General features: G+C 40.4%; 1 protein-coding gene across 1 annotated transcript in view; it reads left to right on the top strand.

Moving 5' to 3' along the window:
• pappaa (pregnancy-associated plasma protein A, pappalysin 1a) overlaps positions 1 to 21674 on the top strand; it is a 180343-nt gene that overhangs the window by 27611 nt on the left and 131058 nt on the right. Inside the window, exons 3-6 of the mRNA XM_041811536.1 lie at positions 7192 to 7337; positions 7606 to 7899; positions 9601 to 9793; positions 10079 to 10200. Of these exons, the coding sequence (XP_041667470.1) occupies positions 7192 to 7337; positions 7606 to 7899; positions 9601 to 9793; positions 10079 to 10200 (755 nt within the window). The remainder of the gene's footprint in view (positions 1 to 7191; positions 7338 to 7605; positions 7900 to 9600; positions 9794 to 10078; positions 10201 to 21674) is intronic.

Raw genomic sequence — 21674 nt, 5'->3', positions numbered from 1 at the left:
CAAATGTCTGCTCCGACTTAATGGATTGATTGCAATTTGGAAGTAAACTGTGAAAGGCCAAGGCTTGTCAATGCATAGCTCAGAAGAGCTTTAGGGGATTCTGTTCAAACTTACACAAATAGCCACTCTGACTCAAGACTGACCTGATAGCACTTTTGAGGGCAGAGGTCAAAGGTCACTGGGCCTTGTGCTAATCCCTTGCTTGTCATTGTAATTTATCAAGGAATGGTTTTAGGCATTTTCTTCAAACTTCACACAATGTCTGCTTTAACTCAAACATAAAACCTCCAAAAGACATGTCCGAGGTACAAAGTCGAGGCAGTGACTCGAGGTCATATCTTGTGGGCTTAATATTTCAAGAATGGATTAAAGGATTTTTGTCCAATTTGGCTTAAACCTACACAACTTGAGGGTGAACAGCTTCAGTCTTGGAGGTCAAAGGTCAGTTGGTGTTAATTCACTGTCTGGCAATTGTATACCTCATGGAGGCAGGTGTTAGTTCCACTGTAGATGTGCATAAACTTTACCATGTGTAATAACCTCACCCCCTCTGCTTGTGCGCAATCAAATCCAGCGTCTTTGTCTAGTGGAAAGACACACCTTACACCTCCTCATACCTTTACAAATCAGTTCAATACATAGTGTAAATACACTTCATTCCAAGTCAGCTGTTAAGTGGAAGAGCAAATATAAATAGCACACTTCAGAATTACATACTTCTAAGAGGTTTGGAGTGTTTGAAATTAGTGCTTTTATCCTTCTATTTACCTGAGCTCACCTAAGTGGGACAAATGTGAAGCGCTCTTTTAAAACAGAATGGCATTTACTTTTACAAAATGATACAGCAAAAAACACACATTTTTATGTTTCAAAGGTATGTAATGTCACCAAAGGAAGACTGATTGTTGACATGACCGAGAAATTCAGACAGGACGTTGTTGCTTTAATATGTTCTAATCTTTTCTCCTAATGATACACCATATATCTACAGTATTAACGTATACCATCAGGTATAGTTCATAAATGTTATAATAGGCTATATATGATAAGGGTAAAGTAGCTTCAATGTAAACATAATGTAATGAACTTCAGTATAAACTCTCTTTTTTCAAGTTCATGCATGGCACACAATGGCATTTTCTATTGCCAGTTTAATATTTTATTGTTGATATGATGACCCCTGACAGTAAAAAAAAAAAAAAAAAAAAAAAAAATCCTTACTGGTTAATTGTTTACATTCAGTTGTCAGGACCCAACTCTTCTGCCACTTAAACTTCCTTTCCTCAAATTCACAAGACTAACCACAATGGAAGTATTCCTATAGACTAGATTAACTACATGTAATAGCATGCGAAGACTTTGAGGAGGTACTTTCAATCAGAAATTAAAATGTCATTTACTTAACTGATCCTAAGTTTGAATTGATAGTAATTTTGTTGGAACGTTTATGTCAAAACTATTCATATGAATAGACCCAATGTGATCCTTTTATTAAAAAATACAACATAGCAGTTACATTATATAAATATACCTATGGTTAGCATCTTCTGGCACTTGGCTACTTGTGGCATATCAGCCATTTAATTCCTTAATTTGACAACAGAATGAGTTGCGTGTGCATGCCTAGTGAGAAAATGCTATGTAATAAATGCAGAAAAAGCACTTGAAATTTTCCTGAAATATTTGAACTATGCTGCAAGTGTGAACAAAAACAGCAAACATTTTCACTTGTTTTGTTCAAGCCACCTAAAGACACAGAAATCATACACCCAGCAGTGATCAGCTAATAGCCTGTTGATACCAATAATTGCCTCCTGCTTCTCATAGCCAATCACAGCCTTTTCTGATCCTTGCTTGCATCAATGCTGATGCACAACGCTGCTGCTTGCTAAGCTTAACCTCCTCCACCCCAGCCTCCTCCTTTATAGCATAAAGCTTGCTGCACCCTCATATTTAGATTCATGTTACTCAGGATTAATTGCTATTGAGCTAATTTTATTGTTTTCTGTGGCTTCTAGCTGTGCATTCCCTGGAAAGTCAAAGCATTCTGCTTGACTGTAAATGTCAATGTAAAATAGCAGCTTCATACTCTTTTGTGCTTGCTAGAATACTCTTTCCAGTCCTTTATTTTACTTGGAATGTTGCCAATTACCATAACATTCATACTGAGATGAAAACTGCCATCATGGAATTGGACTTTGTTGCTTCACTGGCCATTTTGTATATTTGATAAAAAATGACATGGTGACATCAATGGTTTAAAATAAATAATTCAAACTCTATGTTAATATCAATGTTGATTTAGAGATTTTTGAAGTCAAACCGTCAAGATCATTGGGCCTTATGTTCATGCCTAAGCTGACTCCAACTACTTCGATTTTGGAAGTCAAAGCTTAGATATCAAAGTCAAAGGGCATTAAGATTTTCTCTTTTTGAGTATGTGAAATCTCAAGAATGCTTTGAGGGGTTTCCTGAACGTTTTCACAAATGTCCGTTTTGACTCAAGGATATATAGATCTTTGAGTTAAAAGGTCTAGGTCAGTGGGCCTCATGTTCATTCCTTGCTTGTGAATACAGTATGTCAAGAATGGTTTAAGGAATTTTCTCTAAACCTTGCACAGATGTCAACTCTGACTCAGGGATGAACATCTTAGCTGTAGGTCAAAATCAAAAGTTAAGGTCATTGGGCCTCATGTTCCTTTCTTGCTTGGAAATGTGGCATCTCATATTTTCTTCTAAAAATTTTGCAACGGTGTCCACCTAGTCTCAAGTCTGACCTTGTTTGATTTTGAAAGTAAAAGGTCAAGGTTATTGGGCCTTACACTCGTCCCTTGCTAAAATACGTGGCATGACAAGAACACCTTGAAGGTTTATTCCTTAAACCTTGCACGAATGCTTACTAATCTCAAGGATTAACCCCTTTTTTAAATTTTGGAAGTTAAGTTTATTGGGCCTAGCATTTATTTGCTGCTTTGGAATGACATATCCCCAGAATCCTTTAAGGGATTTTCTTTAAAATTTGCACAAATGTCCAGTCTGACTAAAGAATGAGTTGGTTAGATTTTGGCAGTTATAGGACAATATCACTGGGCCTCATGTTCATTATCCCTTGCTTGTGAATACAATAGATATAGAATACTTTGAGGGATTTTCTTCAAGATTTGCAAGAATGTCAATTCTGACTCAAGGATAAACTGGTTAAGGACAAGGTCCTGGGGCCTTATGGTCACATTTTCTGTTTGGCAATTGCATACCTCACAGAGGCCTAGTGCCAACTCTAGTTGCATAATACCTTGTATCCCGGAACTTCCCCTACCTGCTTATCTGACAGCAGTAATCTCCCACTGTGGAGAGTGTTTAAACAAGCAATTACAAGGTATTGGTGGGGCAGGTTGTCCTGGAGTAAAAGTTCTACCCTAGTTCTGCCTCAAACAGTCTATTAGGGGCAAATGATCCAAATGAGCCAAATGGTCTTGACAAATGATTCAAATCAGCAAAGTAACTAATTTCTGGTCGTGGTCTCTTCATGGCATGACTGGTTTATTTAAAGAGGACTTTTAGGGGTGCCTAATTATGCTCTCAACTTTGAAATAATTTTACATGTCTCTTACTTCTTTGAGCCAAGTATCAAGGCTTCTTTTTGTGTTTGCAAAGGTGCACAAGACTCTTTTCATCACTTCGACATTTAGCCACTGGTATACGGTTGTATGGATTTGAAGACACAGGGTGCCATTCACAAAAAACTTCCAGCAACATGGAGTTTATTTGTCCCAGTGAGAGATTACAGTGTGTTATTTTACAAGTAAGTAAACATCAAACCATAGAAGAGGAAATGTGAACTCACTCGCTGTGCTCTTGCTTGGAGAAACTCTCCTCGCCGTATGTGATCAGGTGCAGTAAAGGCATGTTGGTTTAGCCTTTCATTTCATCTAAGCACTCACAAAATAAGTGTACAAAATATATGGCAGGCAAGTAGGTCACACAAACTAGGTCGAAACATCCGAAGAGGATCTAATTTGTGATAGTAAGGCCAGTGTCATGTTTTGTTTCTGATAAACTCCTGTTCTCTTGTCCGCTGTGTATCTATTTCCAAAACATCCCAGAGCCAAAAGAAATGATAAACTATCACTTCAGCATATGCAACACATTATTGACTCCTCCAAGAGATGAGTGAGCGTGTTGATGCTGCGTGCCAGGACCACCAGCCAGGCTCGTAGAGGAAAAACTTGTTTGATGTGTTCATAAAATGAATGACAGTTTCACTGCTGGAAAAAGATATCTCATTGTGTTGAATGATTGCAGTCATTAGTGCTGCTGTTAGCATTCCCAGGACTGAGACAAAACATTATGTCACGGATAGGGAGACATCCGAATCGCTGAACAATTAATTGAAGACCCACTTTGTCATGGGGGAGTGAGGTTGCTTTGAGATGCTTGGAGAATTACAAAAAATGTCACAGATGCATATTAAAATTATGGTGTGTTCAGGGGCTGATGCTGAAACTTTATGTAAGGCCCATTGACACACTTCTTCAAATACTGTAAGGCAGAATGTGAAAAGGTAGGGCATGTGAGATGATTTAGTTGTGCCACATACGTCCATCTGTTCCATTATCTATACTGATTGTCTCATTCAGGGTTACATGAGCCAGTCCCAGCTGCCACTGCAAAAGACTGGGTATGCCCAAGCCTGGTCAATCACAGAACTAAGCCACCAGATCATCAAAGTCACATATCTTTGCACACCATGCAAAAGGGCCCTTTTCAATCCGGGATTCAAACCAAGGAACCGTCTTGCTGTGAGGGGACAGCGTTAGCCATAGAACCACCATGCAGCCCTAGAAATGTAATATCAGATATGATGAATCAATTTTGATCTGCGTAGCACCAGTTCATGACAAATTTCATTTTGAGACTCTCTCAAAAAGAGCAGGCCTCTGACTTCTGGAGTCCCAGTTGATTCAGGGGTGAGGCAGGGTTGAATCTTAGCCCCTATGCTCTTTATGGACCGGAAAATTGGGCAGGTAGCAGGTGGTGTTGTTTAATTGTCTGATGATGCTGTGATCCTTATGAAGACTGTTGATGTCCTTGTGGGGGCTCTCAAATTCCTGAGTGAGAAGGCTGAACCACTGGGACTGTGCATCTTCTCAGCAAAGGCAAAGATCCTGGCATCTGGGGATGCTGAGGGAGGCCTCTGATGCTGCCATCGAATCTGTGTCTGTGGATGATTCGAGTGTGGAGTTGTAGAACAGTTCACCTAACTTGGCAATGTCATCCATTAACTGTGAGATCAACTGCAGACTTAAACTCACACACAAAGAGATGGGTTTGCTCGGCAGAGCAGTGTGGCGTTCATGGTACCCAAGCATGTGGGCAAAAGTCACAAAAGTCTTTTGGTCTGTGGCCTTCTTGGTCTAACTATACTATTGTGATGCCTGGATATTGACTGATGTCTAGAGATGCTGTCTGGACTCCCTTTATTGCTGCCTCCCTTTATTAGGTATCATTGGCAAGACCATGTGTCTAATGCTGACATGTTTAGGAGACCAGGGATGGGGACGGTGAGATGCTGGACTTGAAAGAGGTAGCTGCGCTCCTAGAGGCACTTTGCCCACTTTCCAGTTTGCTGCGTACTGGTGTCTGGGGCCCAGTGAGATGGACCAGGCTTCAGGGGTGGCAGCTGGGATGATACCTGGAGAGATGGGGCATGGGCCCTTGTGCAGACCTAGCCAATGATCATCAGGTGGTTATAGCAGTAATTTGCATGTAATGCATGCAATATATTGAAAATAACCTAATTTTTTGGCCTTTATCTCATTAAACTGTGTGAGATAAATGGCTCCAATAGGCAAACTAATTTACCAAAACTTCTTGATGATATCTGAAAATATCCACGTCTTTCAGGAGCTGACAAGTGCAAAAAACCTCCCCTTCATCTGCCTACTTGCCTTCACTGATCTGATAATATTTAGACTTCTCATTGATAGCTACAGTCAATTAACATTCAAGTTTTGCCCTCCAGACTGCTGCAGTGGTCAGAATAATTGATAACTATGCATATGTTTAGTTAAAAAAAAAAGACAAAATTTCAAGGCAAGGGTTTCTGCCTCCCATACATTGATGCGTAGTTGATACAAAAGAAAAAGGGCCTGAGGCTCTACATCCCATTTAGCTTTTGGAAGATCACACACCATGAGCAGGCTTGTGTTTTTCCTTATAATATGTGCAAAAGACCAACAATCAGAAGTATTTTACATATTCTTCTAGCATCACAGAGAAAATGTAATCTCACTGCATTGCAACCAGCGAGAAAATAAGGAAAATATATGGTCACAGTTTGCAATGTAACAGCATTATCATGTCAAGAAGTCCTAGATCACTTTCAGTGTCACTGCTGATCTGGATTTATTCCCATGAGCACCTGCTTGCTGCTCATGTGGCTTGCAATGACCTCTCTCCTTGTAATTCATAATGACGAATGAGCCCGCTCAGATGGCTTGTCATCAACAGACAAAACAACATAAAAAAATGCTGTAGTGATTATGATTCACTGTCTCCTGGCGTCTGACATCACCATGTTCACAACAATATTGTGGCTCGACATTTCATGTCTCAGCTTCAACTCTGCAAAGCACTTAGCGCCCAGAGCGACATATTTGGGGTATTGTGCTGTTTTGTTTGTCTCCTGCACTTCCTAGACAACACTCCAACAACATTGTCTGTAATCTCCGCCTATTAACACAAGTGTGAGTGATCAGAGACTGGAGTATAATTGCATGGGAGGTGAAGAAATGACTTGATTGGTCAAAATTGATACCAGGCTGATTCACAGATATTTTAGTGAGGTGATAGCATTCGTAACAGCATTGAAGGCGCAAAATAACTGGAAGACAGTTGTTTTCAAGGGTCAAAAGGAAGCACAGATTATTGTGGGATGGTCAAATTGCAAGATGTTTGCAATGACTAAGTGTATTGGCTGCAGAAATGCTAAATTAGGAATGATTTAAATCCATCTGGGACCTTATTTTGAGCATTATTATCCTGAAAGAGAACACCACAAGTCATTCTAGCAAGGAAACCTTGTTGTTAATCGTAGCCTTGGTGAAATCTACATTCATCAGGAAGACTATCCTCATTGTAGTGCTATTATCTTAATGTGGATTGCTCTTTGTTTCTTCTTTTGTTTTCCAGGGCCTATTTGGATGTAAAAGAGCTGAAAGAGATCCTGCATTTGGACGGCTCGACTCACCTGAACGTCTTCTTTGCCAACTCTTCTGATGAAGACCTGGCGGGGGTTGCCACTTGGCCCTGGGACAAAGAGGCGCTCACACATTTGGGTAGAAGACAAATACACAGATAAATACAAACACATATGTGCATGCAAGAACGCTTGCAAGCACACACTTCCTTTGGCAACCCACACGGTTGATTTTGAGTAATTACAGGTCAAGCCCCAAGCAGGGAAGGAGGTGATAATGAAGCTGAGGAGGGCCATTAATAATGCGTACTTTAAATCTTATCCACTTTCCTGATTACACTACTCCAGGAAAAGGCTATTGTGTTGCTTCCAATGTTAACATCATGTATCCCTTTGTTTTTCTCCAGGTGGAATTGTGCTCAACCCTTCCTTCTATGGTACATTCGGCCACACTGACACCATGGTCCACGAGATCGGCCACAGTCTCGGACTCTACCACGTGTTTCGAGGCATTTCAGAGATCGAGTCTTGCAATGATGGGTGTTTGGAGACTGAGCCATCAATGGAGACAGGAGATCTGTGTGCAGACACCAACCCCACTCCCAAATACAAAGGCTGCCATGATCCAGAACCGGGCAACGAAACCTGTGGCTGTCGGCATTTCACGCACACGCCGTTTAACAACTACATGAGTTATGCAGGTGAGACGTAGCCTTCAGGTGTGTTTGATACCTCTTGCGTGCAAAAGCTGACACACACGTGGATCCTTGGAGAGGAGTTTGTTGAGTGTGTGCATACCAAGACAGGTGTGGAATTTGGCAAAGATATTTCAATGGAAAAGCAGCAAAGAGCTCTCCCTTGCTGGCTTCTTTTGGTAACGGTTACGGGTTTGTTGTTGTAGTTGTAAAAGCATGATGCCAAAGGAGTAACTAAAGCCCCCCAGACCTCTGTAGCTCAGATGGAAACCTTTGTAGATGGGAATTTAGTTATATTATTAATGAGTTAGAGTCCAGATCTCAACAGTCATGGAATGGCAGCTGCATGCAATCCTCACATCACCAAGTCCAACGCCAAATGGCCGATGGAGTGGTATAGAGCACACCACTGGACTGTCCAGTGGAAACGTGTTCTGTGGAGTGATTAATCACGCTTCTCTGTTTTGAAGTCAGATAAGGGGCTCTGGGTTAGGCAGATACAAGGAGAATGTTACCATCCTTGCTGCATTGTGCCAACTGTGCAGTTTGGTGGAGGAGGGATAATGCAATGGGGCTGTTTTTCTGGGTTTGGGCCAGGCCCCTTATCTCCAGTGAAGGCAAATCTTAATGCTACAGCATTGCATACCAAGACATTTTGGACAATGCTATGCTTCCAACTTTGTGGCGACAGTTTGGGGAAGGCCTGTTTCTATTCCAACATGACTGTGCCCCAGTGCACAAAGCAAGGGCTATAAAGACATGGTTTGATAACTTCAGTGTGGAAGAACTTGACTGGCACACACAGAGCACTGACCTAAGCCCCACTGAGCATCTTTGGGATGGACTGGAACAGAAATTGCAAGCCAGGCCTTCTCGTCCAACATCAGTGCCTGACCTCATAAATGCTCAACAGAATGAATGGGCACACATTCCCACAGAAACACTCCAAAGTTTTGTGGAAAGCCTTCCAAGAAGAGTGGAAAGGCTGCTATAGCTGCTTTCTTTGAATACAGTATCATTAAATTAGGGCGTAACGGTCAGGGGTCTGGTTACTTTTGTCCATATAGTGTATCTGTAACCAGCTTACACCACCAAGGGGTTCAACACTGACTCCCCTCTTTTTCAGCTATTCTGATGTTGGAAGTAAACTTCTCCATTCATATCCTCTGTAGCATAAAACGACATTTAGTACAGTGGTGGCAGCCGACAGCCAAAATTAGCGTGAGTGGTAAAAATTTCAGCCCTCCCTCATCAGAGATGTCACTACCTACACTCTAGGATTATGGGTGGTGTAGTTATTTTTCTTGTGATTAACTGATTAATTGTTTTTTCCTTAAAATAAGGTTGATAAATACAAACTTGTGTCATCTGCGTAAGCACATACCATAATTTCAAACTTAGGTAGCTTGCGGAAAGTCTAACTTAAATGGTTATGACATTATGTCTAATAAGCAAATCCAAAAAAGGATATTCATTATTTTAATGATATAGAGTGGACTGCTACATTTGACATGTTCTGTCATTATTGTATCTTTCTATCTATATGGTGAATGATAGCACTTGAAAGTTGAGGCATGCAGCTGGACTAACACAGGGAGCATTCTTTGAGCCTTCACCACCAAGCAAAACTATATGTGCATTTTGCTATGAATGGTTAAATCTATGACGACTTCTCAAACCCCACTCTGCTTCCTCCGTTCCCTGCAGATGACGCCTGCACAGACTCCTTCACACTGAACCAAGTGGCCAGGATGCACTGCTACCTGGATCTCATCTACCAGACCTGGCAACCCGCCTCCAAACCTCCTCCGGTACCCATGGCGCCCCAAGTTGTAGAGCAGCATCATAACTCCATCACCCTGGAATGGTTTCCACCCATATCTGGACACTTTTACGACAGGTGAAATGAGCTACATACGTTGCCAATCAAACTCTGTTGTGTATGCTAATAAAACGAATAAGATTTATAGCTGAGCTAATGTAACAATAATTCAATCTAACTTGGAATTAATTTTACCAACCACAACACCTTTAAGGGAGCCAAGTCTATAAAGGAACCAAGTCAAACACTATTACAACCTTAAATTTAATCATTTAATGTTATTACAGTGATTTAATTGGAATAAATTATTTGTATTTGGGCTGTATCTAAGTTGGTTGCTGTTCCTGTCTGTTGGTTTCCTAGAGAAGTGGGATCAGTGTGTGATAAATGCACTGAGGGGGGAGTTCTGCTGCAGTACGCTTCCAATTCCTCCTCCCCAAGGCCATGTGCACCCTCTGGACACTGGTCCCCACGAGAGGCAGAAGGTACAGTAATGATACTTTAAACTTGACTTGGGGAGATCATCAGGGTGATTAGGGCCGGATTTCCCCTCCAAAAAAAAAAAACTATGGCAGATCCCAGTTCTTAGATGTTCAAATGGTTACTTTGCCAGATTTTCTTTTTTTTGTTAGGAATGATCTGGTGGGCTTTCAGGAATGCTAGGGCAGAACTGATTTCATATTGCAAATATTAGATATGTTTAATATTTATGATCCAATGTCCTGTTTGTGAAGGGGACAACAAGGACTGAGTGCACTCTGTGGATATTTACATGGAGTGATAACCAAAGTTAATTTGTTGGAAAAGCAAAGCAAAAAAGAAAGCCCATCAACTGCAGTGGAGCATTTTTACCCACCTCCAGCCCTGTCTGTTTTTTCCTATTTCACCTTTTCTTCCTGCCTGTTGTCCACCATTTTTGTGAACTCAAAAGTTTTGTTTAATCACAAGATATATTGCAAAATTTCAAGACTTGTTTTGTGCAACTGTTTCAACTGGGCCACTCTGCAATGTTCTGAAAGCCTGTAAGCTAACACCACTGCAACTGGAGTTGACCATGTGTCTTTTCCATAGTAATATCTCTCAAAGGTATTTGTTTTTTTTTTTTTCTAAGATTAATTTTAAGGCTTTTCTTTGAGATATGGACAGTGCACAATGTTGGAAACTGGGGAGAGAGTTAGTGGTGAATAACACGAGGAAAAGGATCCACAAGCCAAAATTAACCCTAGGCTGCTTATGCCAAGGACGCCTATGTTTATGGGATGTGTGGACATACGTAAGTTGCAGCCAACAACTTTTTCTTCCTCTGGAAGCCCTCCATAGTGCCATTCTAATGATGCTGTCCATGCCTTTGTAACCCTTACAGAAGCTTTTCTAGCAAGCCTGGAACTTGGGTGAGATCATTTCTGGTGCTAGCAGCCAGTGCTATCTGCCTTATTGTTTTGTCACATAGGTTGTGACAACCAATGGCAGGCTGTTCCTGTCTAAAAAGCTGCATTCGGTCTGAACAGCTCATAATGGAGAGACAGAGAGCCTGTGATGTGTCCCTCTGTGTCACTGCAGACAGGAACTGCTTTGAATAATGGCTCATAATCAGACCATTCCAAAAAGGCTTTTTGTCACAGAATGATTTTTTATTTTTTTTTAATTTTTGGCACTTAAGAGTTGGGAGAACAAGTGTGTGCTAAAAAAGTTTTAGACATTGTTGTTTACTGTGTGTTTTACTGTGTGCAAATTTTTCTTTAACATTATTATTTACTGTATGTCATACGTAAAGAAATGAAACTGGAGTTTTGACTCAAGTACACTTGATTCTTGGCATGGATCCTAAAGTGAATGCACCCTAAGATTATGCTGGAAGGAAATCATTTTTACATGGCCAAAATTAGCTTAAATCATCCCTGAATTTCTTACGTATTAGCTTGTGCAGTGCTGCGTGTCCTGCATCCTCGTATGGCTGGTTATTGCAAGGCTGAATAGTTTCCATGTGAAAAGTTTTGATTAATAAAACATTGATTAAACCATTTTTAGTATTTATAGCATTATTTTATCTGATGAAATATTTCCCTTTGAATGAAAATTTTATTTTTAAACAGGATTTCCACTTTCTATTTATTTGTTTGCAGCTTTCTAAAATCAAGTAATGCAACTTGACAAAATGCAGGCAACATCATCTGTCCACATGATATGTGTGGCAACAGCCCAGTTAACACTGTTGCAAATGGCCCCTACACTGTTCATTGGACACATATCTTTGGTCTGAATCTGGAATTCAGCATGTAGTGTGATATTTTAGTCAATGCTCTCCACACTGGCAACAAAATAATGTGATCTATTAGTATTTGTTGTCATGTGAAGGGCCCTTAGATTTTCAATATCTATTAATATTTTAAAAATCTTGTAGTTTGGGCCAGGCTTAAGAACTGTGTTCTTTGAAGTATATCCACATTTTTTACATAAAAGTTAAACTACTCTCCTCCTCTTTCCTAGCATGTTAATTTTTATTTTAATGAGCCTTTTCTACCACATTTTCTACCAAAACAAAGTCGTAAATATAGGCCTTTTATGCACAATTTTAGTTTGATTACCTGATATTCTTTTCCACTATTTTCTGACTCAACATGCAAGCATTTTGGAAAGTGACTCAACTTTCAAATATGCAAATGACTCACTGGATTCATGACACTTGGGTCGTGGGACAACATGGACAGATCAGTGAGGTCACTTCCCTCTGGATGGTGCTGTATGGTACGATTCCCATATGACAGCTCAGGCCTAAAAACCGGGGTTAAAGATCATGTCTTAACACTAAATCCCCCCTCTTTTACATTTCAGCTAAAGTGGGATTTGAGTGCAGTAAATGCTTCAATAAGTGAAATTTAGGGAGAAAAAGCCATTTTATCTCTTTTTGGTGTTCTATTGTGAGGTATTTATGCTGTAAAAATAGTTGTTGTCCCATCTGTGCAGCTCAGAATACTCTCTGTGCAAGCTGTTGTTCTCCCATATGATGCTTTTTCTAATAAACATTTAAATAAATGTACTTTAAAAGCAAAGTCCCCATACCTCACAAGGTTAAGACAAACATCTTGGGTTTAGTTTCCAAATATGTGTGATGATTTCAGGAGTAAGAGTCTGAATTTAGGACATTTTTTTTCTAGACACAGGGACCGACTACACGTCTACTTATTTACAGCGGCAGATGTTCTCTATAAATGGAGCAATCCTCCACCAGCTGTATTACCAAGCAGCCTGTTACTTTAAGAGCATGTGGCACTATGGGCTATTCGGGGCCTTAATGTTGCGAGGCTAACAAGTTTATCCCCATCTATGTGATGTAATGTTTGATAATGCCTGAAGTGACGTAAGCTCCAGAATGCTCCACAGAGGAAACAATACTGTCCTGCATGAAAACAAATGGATATGTTTAGATACATCATATACAAAGGGAAATATTTCAAGCTCATGAAAATCAAAAATCCACTATCTCGGAGCTCCTTTTGCACAAAATACTGCATCTATATGATGTGGCATGGAGGCGATCAGTCTGTGGCACTGCTGGGATGTTATGAAGCCCATGTTGCTCTGATAGCAGCCTTCAGCTCGTCTGCATTGTTGAGTCTGGTGTCTGTCATCTTCCTCTTGACATTTCCCCAGAGATTCTCTACAGGGTTCAGGTCAGTCAAGCACAATAATGGCTTACCTGTGGGCAGGTGCCAAGTCGTACTGGAAAAGGAAATCAGTATCTCCATAAAGCTTCTCAGCAGATGAAAGCATGAAGTGCTCTAAAATCTCCTTGATGGCTGACAGCGTTGACTCTGGACTTGATAAAGCACAGTAGACCAACAACAGATGACATGACACCCCAAACCATCACTGACTGTGGAAACTGAAAACACAGGACTTAGAGAACCTTGGATTCTGTGCCTCTCAGATCTTCTTCCAGACTCTGGGACCTTGATTTCCAAATTAAATGCTAAATTTACTTTCACCTGAAAACAGAACTTTGAACCACTGAGCAGTCCAGTTCTTTTTCTCTTTAGCCCAGGTGAGACGCTTATGACATGTCTGTGGATCAGGATTGGCTTGACAGAAACATGAAACTTGTAGGCTATTTTCTGGACCTGTCTGTGTGTGGTGGCTCTTGATCCACTGATTCCAGCCTCAGTCCACTCCCTGTGAAGCTCCCCTAAGTTCTTCAGTCTGCTCTTTTTGATAATTCTCTGAAAGTTGCCACCATCCCTGTTGCACGTGTACCTTTTCTTAGCACACTTTTCCCCTTCCAGTCAGCTTTCCATAAACATGTTTTGATACAGCCTCTGAGAACAGCCTGACCTTTCTGTAGTGACCCTCTCTGGCTTACCCCCCTTGTGGTGGGTGTCAATAGCTATGTTTACATGGACCACTTCTAACTGGAATAAATGCCTGATCTGAATGAAAATGCTCCACATAAACACTTCATTTAGAAAGAAATCTCATTCCGATCTGACGGGTTGAGGCGGTTTATGTGGACAGTAATCGGCTCACTGTCCATTAAAACACTTGATCTGATTGCTCTCCCTGTTTGGGTTGATTTTCGTCTTACTGCACATCTGCCCAACATGCACAATGTCTTTCCACGTCATCATTTCCAGAACGGACAGAGGCAACTTTTTTTAACTTGAAAATTAAAAAGAGCTTGTGTTTAGATGATAAACGGTACAGACATGAGAGAGTAGAACAATCCACTGTTTCCACCTATTTTGACACATTTGTTTCCATATTAAACTCATTTTTGCCACTCTTAGCCATTTTTTGCTAGTTTTAAACTTTTTCACTATTCTGATGCCAATTTTGCCCTTTATGGTAACTTTTAAACCATTTTTGCCTCTTTGTAATCACTTTTTACCACCTTTAACCTCTTTTCACCATTTTTACCACCAATCTTTGCCAATTCTAACACATTTCTGCCACTTTAAAATTTTTTTTCCATTTTCAACCCATTTTACCCACTTTTTTACCTGCTTTTCGCCATTTCAATGCCCATTTTTTTCCTCTCATATGCCATATATGCTGCTTTATCCTTTTTTCCCCTTTTAATTGATTTTTGCCACTTAAAATCAATTTTTGCTACTCTTTAACCACCTTCCACCACTTAATCCTGCAAATTTGTGTAACTTTTAAATGTTTTTTTTTTTTTTTTTTTTTGCATGGTTCAGCTTGCCCATCCACAATGTTAACGTTTCAAAAGAAGGGAAATCTGTTTTAAGAAAATGGGTTCACATTTTGAAAAAGGCTATATTGTCCTCCAAGAAAAATGAATACAATTTTTTTTTGTTGCTGTGATAAGAGTGGTTATCATTCAGGTTAAACATAAAATATGTTTTTCACAGCTTAACTTTACAATGGATCATGATTTTCTGTCCTCCATGGGACCCCCAATTGGCTGGGCCCAAGAAAGCTCTCCCCTTTGTCCCCCCTTATGGGCAGCCTTGGTTGAGCCACCACTGTTAAAATCCGTTTATTCAAAGCTGTATTAAAGCTGTATTAAAGCAGCTTGTGCTTTTAGGTGAAGTTATCCTCTTGCAAACACCTGCATAAAATAGACTTCAAAAATCAACCAGAGAGCATCACATCACAAAAACAAAAATGTATTGTATTTAAGGCATGATTTACGTGTCTTTTTCCAGTAGTGACACTTGTGCTCGGCTTTGCCGCATGTTCATATCTGTGTGTAGATGCTCTGCCTTCACACACTATAGTGTGTGTACCGGGGCAAGTCTGGGCTTGTCTAACATGCTGTGTGTGTAAACTGTACTCTATTTTCCCTCTTGGAAGGGGTCCCTGTTTGTGGCAGCTCCCCATTCCCTGTTAGCTCAGCCTGGGCCAGCTACACACTAGATACTGCAGCTGCTGTTTCCTGCTGTGATGCTGTGTCCAACCTCCAAAAGACAAACTATAGACCCTAAAACATACAGCACATTACTGCATACAAGCTTATTTTTCAAGATAAGCACATTCACATTTGTGCTAGTGTGTCTGTGCAGGTGTGACTCTGTGCATTCATCAGCATTCATGCATATTGTACACATAGCACCTGTTATCTAAGGATATGTGGGCTATGTCCTCACATTACTCCACTTGGAAACACTGGCTTGGTCAGAGAGCTGGAGTACCTCTCATAAATCTTGACTACTCCATGCCTTGGAGAAAAATGGCGGGATAAAAAAAGCAAGAATGAAAAAAAAAAGGAGAAAACACACATGGATATGGATTCAGGGAGGGGGTAAGAGAGGTTGGGTGGGGTGGAAACCACCCAAGATAGTTAGCAGAATTGCATGTGGTTAGTGACATTCACAAGGGAGGTTCCTGGGCTGATTGAAAACAGCAGTGTGCATGAATGGAAGTGAAAGATCCAGGATGTGCATGTACACCATCAAATGTGGAAATGTGTGTATGTTATATAGCAGATGGAGGTTCACTTACAGAAGGATGTTCGTATGTCTTTGCGATATATGGAGCGTATGAAATGTTTGCTTACACATGAAGGAGTCTAGATTTTCTCCAAGGAGTTTGACCAGAAAGTTTGTGCCTGTTTCAGTCTGAGACATGATTAGATGTAGAGAATTATAGTGTCACGATTCGCCGGTTTATGCAATGCCACATAGATTTTGTCTGTCTGGCATTATTATTAAGAAACCGGATAAAATTTCTGCCATGCTCCAGAGACGTTCTAATCAAGGATAATTGTCCCAAAACAAATAAAACACCTTGTCCCCAGTGATTACAAATTACGTGAAAAGGCCAAGGCACATAAATTAATCACCAACATTCAGTTTAACTTTTTATTTGACAAGAGTGGATTTCACTGCTCTGTTAGTGTTGCATATTAACCCTAAGCTTCTAAATTCTCTGTGTCTAGAGTGTTGCGTGCATGCCACAGTTTTGCTCAATCAACGGCACAAGAGTAGCATACCTTTTTTTGGGCTTCATCAGGAAATTAAAAGGTTTACATTTTCTAGAAAAGATGTGTCATGTTATATTGACCCTGTGCTTTTCCATCTCCAGAAATTGAGCGTTAGTTCAGGCAGGCCACACAGTCAAGCACTGCCATAACTGAGATCAGCTGACATCACGCAAGCCCTTGTCAGCTGACATCCAGCTGATTTGCTCTAAGCATGCTATTGGCTAATTGCACTCAGGTTGCCTTATTAAAGCTGCACTTGCCTGGCTATGTTCTTCTGCTCTCTCTGCAAGCTGCTCTTACAACCCTCCTCCACCCCAGCTCCTGCTTCATTCTGCCTCTGACTTAATCACTGTCTCTCAGCTCAGTGACCCTAAAAGACCTGATTGGATTGATGATGACTCTTTTCATTATCAATTTAATTTTATGATATGCAGCCATGCTTGCAAAGCTAGCAAACCCAAGACTTGCTACTAGCTTTGATAATGGTTTTTTTGAAGGCAGGCTAGCCTGCAAACATATGATATAAAATGTTTTGTAATTAGGTTTTTACAGGTCGGGTTTTTAAGTATTACCTTTTCGGGGCCCTACTCTGACCCTAGATGGATGCTAAATTTGATAATATTTTAAAAGCATGCATTTTCATTCTGACAGAGGTGGTGTCACACAGTAGTGGTCTGCAAGATCGGGTGTCTGAGAGCTGCCGTCTGCAGCCAAACTAACTTGGACTGGGCTGTCATTGGTTTGTGAGAGTTGGTGCTGGAGGTGGGGGTTGGATGAAGCTGTAAGTGCGGATTAACTGCACACTGTACTCAAAAGATGTGCATACTGTACCTAGCGAGCCTAACTGAGATTGGTTAAGTATTTTGCCACCCCTGCCCTAGTGCTTACAGAGAAGCACCAGAGGTGCCCTTAGCCACTCTCTTGATTTTTTTCACTTTTATTCATCACTCAAGCAAGTCTCTAATGATGTATACCCAAAGCAGCACTTGTACTATCTGCACCATATCATAAAAAAAACAGCTGCCCACAGCTATGGCAGATTAACCTCTGAAATACTGTGGATGTAATAGGATGTGACATTGGTCCCCAAGCAATGGAGTGTCTATTGCTCTAATAAAGCGTGTCTGTGTTGTGTCTCTTTGTTTGTGTGTGCGTCAGGGCAAAAAGGTTAGAGGGGGTTGATGTCTGCTTTAGGAGTGAGGAAGTGTGTAACAGTGTGTGACAGAGTCATTGATAGTGAAAGCTAGAGCCAGACACTTCTTAGAAAGCATAATGTGTGCATGCCCGGACATATCCCTGTCTGTTTATTCATCCGGCTCTCAGCTTTTTCTGTAGATCTCTATGATTCTCCAGAGCAGTAGGATTATGGTGAGAACATGGGCCAGAACCAGTGTCCATCATAAGCATTATACTTGCTCACCAACCAGTCATTTTCAAGGGGATCACAACACATCTCATTCACGTTTTGTGCTGCTTACTTGTAATGGACCACAATTTTTGTCAGCCATCAATTGCCATTGGTTGTTAAAATATAAGACAGAGCCTGAGTGATCTCATCTTTTTGGGTCCTGAAAGTGGCTTACAAGCCCAATCAGTGATTTCTGCTATACTGAAATGCTGTTTAAAGACTAACTTTAGATCAAGCTAGTAATAAGACAAAAGAGAAAGATGAGGAGGGTCTTTAGCCTCTTGATAAACGGCTATATGGTGCTAAATGCTATTCTATCAGCAGTGTCCCTAATAATACGTAACCTGTATCACTATTAAACTGAAACAGATGTTAAAAAAATCACCCTTTGTTCTCTGTACCCATAAAGGCATGAACTATACCAACCAAAACTCAGTTTTGAACCAGGGTTTAAACAGGTTTGTTTTAAATGTCAAATTTTGTATTTTAACATTGGTTGTGTATTTGATTTTTTGTGCTTTGGCACCAAGCCTCTAGTGGACACTTGAGGAACTGCAGTTTTTTTGCAATTGTTTTCCTTTTTAAACTGAGGAGGTTGCTGCTTGGGACAGTTTGCAGATGAGTGCGAAGCGGTCGGATAATGTCAGCACCTCCAAGTCCAAGGCCATGGTTCTCTGCACATCTCTATAGTTTGTATTGATTGGTTAGTTAGGCAGCGGGCATCTGATGTTAGCTTGTTGAATAATGTGCGTAGAAAAGGAATGAAGTAGTCATTTCCGCCATCATATTATTATTCATTTACTACTACCAATGGCGGCAACTCGAAGAGCCGTACATGTGGCTAGCCAAGTTTGCCTTATCAGCTTCCCAGTAGACAAAAACTTTCTCAACTTTCTCTTGGAAAACAGATGGAAAATGTTTGTTCCAGTTTGCCCTTAATAACATCCTCAGACCAAATGTCAATAAGACATTTGGTCTCCTCTTCCCCATGTGCTTCCTTGGCTCATTTTGTTTTGGTGTTGGATTCCCTTTTTCTGGCTGTCATACCATAATTTCCTGTCTTTGTTATGGAGGGCCAAACCTTTCAAAATAATGCTTTCACACTGGGAATAAACTGGACCGTGGTTCAGTTTGGACTGAGACCACCTCTTTTGGTCAGACCAAGGCCCGGCTGTTTGGTCCAGACCATGATCCAGGGGAGGTTTCATACCTGTCATTTGGGTTTGGCTCAAACTGAAAAGTCCAAAAGTCCAGACCAAATAACCTATAATTGTGATGTACCAGAGTAGAATATTTAACAGATTGTCACTAGTTAATCCAACACCAGTTAAACCATGACATTGGTTTGGTACAACATACAAAAAAATTAAAAAAAAAAAAGATAAAAAGTTGACATGGAAGTTGAATGTTCTGGCTATTTTTTTTTTTAATTCTAGGACTTATTTTTTTCAATTAACATAGTTTAAGACATTTCAATTCTAAATATGAGGTTTATGGTTTTATTAGCCCACTTTGGAAAGCAGTGGCCTAGGGAGGAGGTTGGGGTGTTAATGTAGACGGCCCTGGTTCAAATCAAGCCTGTGGCTCCTTTCTCAAATCATTTCCCGCTTACTCATCCCTGTTTCCAATGCCTTTTTCTACAGCAAAGAAGAAAAAAGCTTGAATATATATCCTCAAGAATAGGTCTTCCTGTTTCACAACATTAGAGATCCCAGAAGTCTTTAAGATTAGTTTGCAGCGTTAAACAACTATTTCGATAATTTAGACAGTGATGTAGTCAAAAACAGCCATGAGCTTTCTTAACAGTAAGGAGACCCTTGCTCATCTCCAAGTTTCCTATAAGAACAGAAACAATTGCTCATGTTGTGCCAGTTACACTGCAGTGATGCTCTCTGTATATTTATTAACTTAAGGAGAAAGGATGTTTTGGTCTGAAGATCCTGAATCAGCTTTTCTGCTAGGAATGAATGGATCCTATTCAAAGATGGTTTATTCACCTTGAGGCCCCCTATTAGGAGGGCCCAAAACTCAAGCTTGAGACTGTTTTCATGAGTAAGCAGCTGGTACATTTTTGCTTTGCTGCAAAGTTTCAAGGAGTGAGTTTGATGGCCTGTTGCAGGTAGCCGCTCCATCAGAAGTTAAACAGATAATTAAATATGAATCATCACGGACAGAAAGTTGGACTGCAAACTCTCTGCTAGCACACTCTGTGCTGCCAATCACACCTTCACATCTTTGTAATACACTTTACAGTGCCTTAAGTTACACAGTGGATGACACCACTGTTCTGTCTCCTCTTAAATCTCAGACCACATTAGCAGCAGCGCCAAAGCAGGAGTAGGGCCCATCATAACAGCTGACATTACAAAATATTTTCAGTGGCTTCAGCTCCCTTCCTCGCAAACTCAATGAACATCTTCGCAGAAAGCCAGGGACTACATGAGCAGAGCAAAGCCAAGCTCTTGGAGTATCACTCTCCTTTTTTTTTCCCTCTCCTTCTCTCTGTCCCTTGTTTTCTTTAATTCACCTCCACTCTGGCCACACACGCACTTACAGTACAATAATAAATGTGTTGAGATAATGTGGCTTGGAAACCGTTTTCAGTCCTCACTTGATTAAACACTGGAATTTTGCACGGTGCCCAGAAATGAGGTTAGCAAATGGCTTCGTTCGTTGCCAGCTTGGAAATGCACAAAAGGAAATCGAGGGAGAACATAGTGTCTGCTGCTCGCTGGCTTCTAAAAGTGCTTGATGAATGTTAGTGTACGTCACTTGGGATAATGCGAGTTAGCTGTGTGTGGACTCCAAATATGGCTGGAGTGTGACTGTTAGACGTTGTAATGACTGTGCTGAAGTGAGAACCCTGAACAGGCCCCACTCGAAAGGTACACACCTCAGCTCTGCCTTTCCTCTGCAGTTGGACTCACAATGAACTCTCAGTTTCACCTCTGCCTTGATGTTGTAAGAGGTACTGGTACACTGACAAGATGACTTCTGCAATTTTTGATCAATCAGCACTCATTCAAATGATAACAGCTTTATAACTGGGATAAAAATATTTGAATCTACCCCTCTATTACAATTATATTTACCAGGTGAGTCATCCAGAAGTCCATTCAGTCATATGGGGGATCTGCTGAAAAAAATGCCAAAAAAAAAGAAAAGTTGACAAGAAAAACGCTGAAAAAATAATGAAAAACAAAATTTAAAATATGACGTAAAAAGTGACAGAAAAGATTCAAAACATGATGAAAAAAAAAGTAGAAAAAATGATATAATACAATAATAATGAAAAAAAAATTACAAAAAAAGGACCAAAAAGAATAATACAATGGTAAAAAAAAAATTGAAAAAGATGACAAAAAAAAAAAAAAAAAACAATGAAAAAGTTCAGTTGAAAATATGTAAAAAAAAATCAAGGATTTTTTTTCTTTATTCTCTATGCTTGAAATGCATAAAAACATGGATGGAGCTTTCTGTCTGTACTCTTTGTCTATATTTATGCACTTTGCCTTGAAGCTTATGAATACGTACCAAACGTTGCAATAGATCTCAGCAATGTGGTTCTGGAAGTGAAATACCCAATTAATTCGCTCTGTAGTGGATTTGCT

This window comes from Cheilinus undulatus, linkage group 17 (genome assembly GCF_018320785.1).
Source record: "Cheilinus undulatus linkage group 17, ASM1832078v1, whole genome shotgun sequence".
In the NCBI taxonomy this organism is placed as follows: domain Eukaryota; kingdom Metazoa; phylum Chordata; class Actinopteri; order Labriformes; family Labridae; genus Cheilinus; species Cheilinus undulatus.
Note: the sequence above shows the minus strand (reverse complement) of the source record. Positions and strands in the feature narration are given on the sequence as shown.